At 49.8% G+C, this 6,300-nt stretch overlaps 1 protein-coding gene across 2 annotated transcripts in view; it reads left to right on the top strand.

Annotated features, from left to right (window-relative positions):
* Positions 1-762: 762 nt before the first annotated feature.
* Positions 763-6,300, top strand: part of ARHGAP44 (Rho GTPase activating protein 44) — a 229,362-nt gene continuing 223,824 nt past the window's right edge. The window contains exon 1 of one of the 2 annotated variants that reach the window (XM_006901806.1): positions 763-1,127. In XM_006901806.1, coding sequence (XP_006901868.1) covers positions 1,075-1,127 — 53 coding nt within the window. In that variant the 5' untranslated portion in view covers positions 763-1,074. The remainder of the gene's footprint in view (positions 1,128-6,300) is intronic. The other variant, XM_006901807.1, reaches the window with a different exon arrangement.

The raw sequence follows: 6,300 nt of genomic DNA, 5'->3' as shown, positions 1-6,300 counted from the left end.
GTCATCAGACTCACAGTGACTTTCAGCAATCCATTGCATAGGTAATCGTTTTCTTTGGCCTGTCCAATGCATAGGTAACCGTCTTCTTTGGCCCATTTCTCCTTGGGAATCCTTGAATTCCTGTTGTTGAGCCTCGGTCTTCACTGAGGGCCAGTCATCAACTGTTTAAGTGTTCAATTATCAATAAGCTGAAGTCTGTGGAAGGCCATAATGGCCCTACTTTAAGTGGTTCGCTGCTCCCGCAGCTCATCACGCTGTCTCTGCCTCTGCTGCCATCTTGGATCCATCAATTTTTCAAAATTTTAAGGCATTCTTCAGTCTTCCTTATTCACTGCTCAACTTTCAAATGCACATGAAGCAATTGAAAATAACATGACCTGGATAAGATTGGAATTTATCAAGACGAATGAAGGGAGAGGCAGTTTGTAACAAATGGATCATCAGATATTGTATGTAGTACAGTTGATGTAATAGTACAAAATGTGGCGGAATGACTGGGAAAAAAAATACAACATGCCTTGCAAAATTTCACTCAAATAAAAAGAACCCATAAAAGAAACTCAGGAAAACATGCTAAACTGCAAAGACCCGGGGAGAGCAATGGTGCTTGATGGTGCTCTCTTCCCAGCTCCTTGCAAACTTTGGGCAGAGCAGGGGAGGTGGGCAACAGGGTGCGGGACTACAAGTCCCAGAATGCTTGGCGCTCCGCACAGGCGCAGCGGGGTCCACCCGCCCGCGGGCCGGCTAGCCTGCGGGAGACTTGGTCCCAGCACCTAGCTGGGCTGGGGCGGACTGACCGGGTACACCCGGCCAGCGCCCGTGCTGCCGCGGACATTGCTATGAGGGCGCCGCGGGAGGAGTGAGGAGGATGCGGCAGGCTGCGCGGCCGCCGGAGGCGCAGTAGGCGGCGGTGCCCTCGGGAGGGGGACGCACGCGGGCCAGACGGCTCGTGAGGCACCGCAGTGCCGCCGCCGTCGCCGGGCGAGCTCGGCGCCGGGGACATGTAACCCTGCAGCGGGCTCCGGGCTGCTCCGTCCTTCCCCAGCTCCGGGCTAGCGCGGCGGCGGGGCCACGATGAAGAAGCAGTTCAATCGCATGCGCCAGCTGGCCAACCAGACGGTGGGCAGGTAGGTCACCCGCTGGTCGCGGGGCCGGTGTGTGCCTGGGAGGCTGCCTCCCCGAGGCGCTCAGGTAATGGAGCCCGGCGGCCCTCGGGGCTCCTGCCCTCCTGGTCTTTGCCTTTGCTCCATCTCCCCCTGCAGGAGGTGCTCATCTCTGAGACCCCACCGCTGTGAACTTCGCGACCCGGGAGCTCTCGGCACTTGCCTGCTGCGCTGGGGCTCCTGTTGCCAAGTGCAAAGTGTGACGCATCCTCTACCTGCGTCCCCAGCTGCCCCTTAGCCGCGTCCTCCCTCCCGTTCCCCGGGACTCCCTTCTGCCTCTGGCCTTCTATACGTCTGGAAACAGGTGTTTGCCTTGACTGTGTTGGAGGGAGCCAAGCCCCTGTGGGTCTGGGGCGATCCCTCCCCAGCGCCGAGTTCAAGGCTGTTCCCGTGGTCCCCGGGTGTTGGGCCTGGTCGGTTTTGGCAGAACCGAGCCCGCCCCTCCTTGCCGTGTTTGTTTGCAGGGACTATGGCTGTAGGAGATTGTCGATCACTTCTTTCCTGGCTCGATGTCTTAGGCGTGTGGTGGCGGCGAGGGCGAGGGGTGCAGGGAAGGTCCTGGTGGAATGGCGCTGCTGTAGGCTTGGTCCTAGGACTGATTTCGGTGGAGGGAGGGAGGGAGGCTGCGGAAAGGGAGACCCAACTCCCTTAGAATAAGAGATAAGCCAAGGACGGCCGCCTTGGTCATCCTAGGGGACAGAAGACCCCAGCCACCAGGCGACTACAACACCCAGTCTGTTGGTATTGCTGTGAAAACAGGCTCCATCTGAGCTAGTGTCTCAGGGAGCAGTTTTGCAGGGTGCCAGCATCTTTTAACGTTACATAATGACTTTGGGTGGGCTTCCTCTTAAGCTGGACCTTCTCTCAAGAGGGGGCTAGGAAGTGGGAGGGATTTTCTCGGAACCCCTGCACCTGAGGAGGGATTTCCGTGACTACTGTGACAGAGGAATTCAGGTGTGCAGTTGTAAAGCAATCCGAAAGCAAAGAACCCAGCCTTGGGTGTAATTCAAGTGTGAGATCAACACATGTAGGGCTCTCCACTAGGTTTACCAAGAAACCAAATACCTTTCTTGGGTGGGAAGTGGAGCTAACTGGCACCTGGTAGGGTGGGGGTGGGGACATCCTTGGGGAATAGGGGACATCAGAACGCAGGTCTAAACATACTGCCCTAGTTACAATGGGCCTTTGAGGCCAGGGGGTGCTGTGGCTTCTCAAGCTTCCAGGGACTCTAGATGGTTTCCAAGTAACGGTGTCTAAAATTGACTTGGAATCATTTTTTTCCTATCCAGACACATGTGTTTTAACATGAGGGAGAATTTATGAATAGCAGAGTCAGATTAGCCCAGATTTCTGGCATGGCATTGCCACAAATATAGCCACACGTGGGATGCTTTCAGATAGGTTGGGTGCTGAAGTAGTGTTTTCTGGTCTTTGATGTCTTCATGTCAACATTACCCTGCATCAGACATTGTATTTGATAGGAGGCCTCTGATAGTAGATTTGTTTGAGAAACCTTAAGGTCAACACTAGACTCTAAATATTTGTTGCTCTTACTAGCTTTTGTCAGGTTGACACCACCAACTCATGGAAATCCTATGCACAGTGGGATTCTTTTGTGATCTTTGGAGTTTTCGTTGAGTTTTACAACTAGATTGCTAGGCAGTTCTTCCTAGTGCATCTTTGCCTACAGGCTCTACTGAAACATGTTCTCTATCATGGCAGCACTCAGGCCTCCTGTGTCAGGTGAGCGGGGGTCTGAGGTTCTCTTCATCAAGTTGAGAAGTGGTAAGGTTTGTGAGTGGGGCGTACAGCCTTAATTTTCATCCTGATCCAAGGAAGAGATTGAAAAAGTTGAGGGGCAGGCAGGTGTCAAAAAGTGACTTTAGATACAGAAAGTCAAAAAAACTGGTCACCAAGAAGTGCTTTCTGCTTGTGTGTTGGTAGGTGTTGGTGTGCTGTTTCATTCTGTCATGCAGCAAGTAAAATGAGGGCCAGCCTGCGTCCATTTTGATGAAATCAGGATGACTTTTAAAAGGGGAAACCAGGCCACATTACCCTGCTGCTTCATAACCTCTATTTGAGTCTCCTCAGTCTTTCCGTTGACCCCTCTCTGCAGCTCCCTGTTCACTGTGATCCACATTCCTCCTCCCGCTCTGCCTCACTCATCATGAACTTCATGAGCCCAAACACATCTCCCCCATTGCCGTCTCAGAGCTCATCCTGTTTTCCTTGCTTGTCTGAGAATGTGCTCTTCCCACATGCCTCTTCCTCATGATTCAAGTCTCAGCCCAAACGCCACCTCCTTTCAGAAGTCTTCTCTGATTGCTCTCTAGCCTTGTGTTCTGTCTCATTCTCATTACAGTGCTGTCACTCTTCCCAGTGATTTGTTTTTCTTCCCATTGGTTTGTTTTCTTTTTCTGCCCCCAGGAGAGTGTACACACAGTGTGTATAGTGCAATGTCTCGTAGACAATTGGTGCTCAATTAATGTTTCTTGACAAGCTTAAAGCCATTTACTCCTGGGTCTACAAGAGTAAATAAAGGGAGCAGCGTTTGCTTTGTCTTGTTAAGAATGTAGTGAGTCATAAGCCAGTGTCTAGTGGAGTGAAAGGACCCAAGATTGCTTTTTCATTATTTCTTGAGTCAATAGAAGCACCTAAGACTGGAAGTCTGGAGTTTAGATGTGCAAGATAGATTACGTTTACTGTTGCTGTGTCAAACGACCTGGTTTCTACGCTTGTGGACGTTTGAAATGGTGACTTGTCTCTTTCTCTTTGAGGGAGGAGAGAGATGGGCACGAGCCTTGCTCTTCGGACCTCCTTATGGCTTGTTACCTGATCTGTAGTACTTACATTGCTGATAGATCCTAGTATTCTTTTGCTTGTAGAATTGTTAGGCATGGGACCAAGTCACTCTAACTGTGTAGGAGTCGCCACACTTGAACGAACCCAGTTGAGCTACTACTGTTTATACCCGTAAGTGCTGAGGAGTAAAGAGGGCACCAAATGCTAGAAAGCACCTGTTGCGAGTGTTTCATCTCTTGATGGCACGTATACCTGCTTCACCCAGTTTGGGCACCTATTATTTTTGCCTTGGACTTTCTTCGGTCTTTCCCTTTGCTTAGTTTCATCCTTTGGAAACTGTCCCCTGACTCTTCCAGACTGGAATACCAAGCAGCTAAGAGGGGCAGGCAAAGAACACAGAGCGATAGCGCTGGTTTCTTATGATGGAATCTTGAGCCTATTAGTGTTTTCACTACTGATAGCTCGGTGCCCAGGAAGCTCTGATGGCCTAGTCCATAGAGGGTGGAGCTGTTAAGTAAAAGGCTGTGTCTCTGGCAGTTTGGATCCATGAGCTGCTCATGGAGAGAGAGATGGGAAGTTTCTTCTCAGTTTGACTTGCAGCATCGGAAACCCCATGGAGGCTCAGTGTGCGTTGGAACAGACCAGAGTTAGTGAGTGAATACTGTGGTAATGTAGTAGTAGTGGTCGTAAGCTCATCAATAGGAAATGTCTTATGCTAGGCGCTCTAGAGAAGCAAACCAGTGTGGCGGGTTTCCATGTGTATCTGTCTGTCTGTGTGTGTGAGAGAGTGCAACTGATTGGTTGGTTGGCTGAAAGGAAATGACTCTTCTGGCTCACCTGAGACCAGACCTCAGAAGAGAGGCTTCTCCTGAGTCACATGACTGCAGAGGCTGAAGACTTCAAAGTCTACAGGCAAGGCGGGCCACTGGCTCGAAAACCAGAGAGGTGACGGGCTAGTGCGGTGCTTTTATCCAGCAATAGCAAAAAGGCTCTGCCAGGTCTTCTTACATACTCAGTTCAGGCCATACTCTTGATGAAATTCCCCTTCAACTGATTGGCTGCTCAGCAGATCACATCAAGGGGATGATTACATTACATCGTTGTTGTTGTTGTTGTGTGTGGTTGAGTCAGAATGTGGGTTTTTAAAGTCAGTGAATTGCACGGGAGGAGATTGTCCATCCTTCTGCTGTGGAGCAGCTGTTGGATTTGAGCCACGTACCTTTGGGATTGCAGTGTTGCTTCTTACTAATAGGCTACCCGAGCTCCCTGGGTTACATCAGACCTTACCAGAGGGGTGACCGCAGCACAACTGCCACATCAGCATATCATAAGCAGCCAGGTTGACACACAACCTTTGCCATCATGGTTGACCTCTGGCAAGTGTCTAACACAGTGCTCAGAGCACTGGAGAACTTAGTGAACTAGTCGACAGGTTCACTAAGTAAGGACTGACTAGTGCTGGGCACCTCTTAGAATTAATACAGAATTTAGACACTATGGCATTAATTCATTAAAGACATACTGGACAGCCAAATCAAAGTCCCTGTCCTCTTAGAGTTTATGTCCTCAATACAAACCATGATTGTATTGTCTTATGATGTTTTTCTTTTCTCTCGTACACTAGACTTTAAGCTTGTTGGGGGCAGTGGCAGCTGCCCCAGTGCTTGCCATATAGTATTGGTATTGTTATATGCCTTCAAGTTGGAACCCGTGGGTTTTCAGAGACTATAAACTGTAAGGGAGGAAATTGCCCATCTTTCGCCTACGGAGCAGCTGGTTGGCAGTATAATTCCTTACCACTAGACCATTAGGGCTTCCTTGACATGTGATATATTTCCTGAAATTCTGTGGCAACTGGATAGATAAGAGCCAAAAAAAAAATCCATGAATTGCATATATGGAAGATATGTGAATAGTTGAGAGAGGGGAATAGCTTTGTGACTCTGTGCCTCCTAATTTTGTGATGGGAATGGGGGTGTAGAGGGTGAGAGGTGGCTGGACTGCTGGGGGTGGGGTACAGGAATGTTTCGGGGTGATTTTGTTCAGCCTGGATTCACTGTTTTTTTAACCTTCAAGTCAGTTAAGTGACTGCTGTAGTGAAAATCACTCAGAAAGACATAGTCTTTTTTTGGACATGGCATTTGTCTGGGTGAAGAAAGCCCTGGGCTGCAATCTAGCCCCGAAAAGACCTACCGACTGCTAGAGAAAATGGAACAAAGATGGAGAAGCGTGATCTGGTGAGGAGGGGATTGGTGGGTCTGCGATGGGGAGCACAGTAGCACCTAGCACAGAACGCTGTAGCGTGTCAACAAATGGTCAATGCTGTTAGTTGCCA

Source organism: Elephantulus edwardii, unplaced genomic scaffold (assembly GCF_000299155.1).
Source record: "Elephantulus edwardii isolate Elephantulus edwardi_28Jun2011 unplaced genomic scaffold, EleEdw1.0 scaffold00346, whole genome shotgun sequence".
Classification (NCBI taxonomy): domain Eukaryota; kingdom Metazoa; phylum Chordata; class Mammalia; order Macroscelidea; family Macroscelididae; genus Elephantulus; species Elephantulus edwardii.
This window is presented reverse-complemented; position numbering and strand designations above follow the sequence as displayed.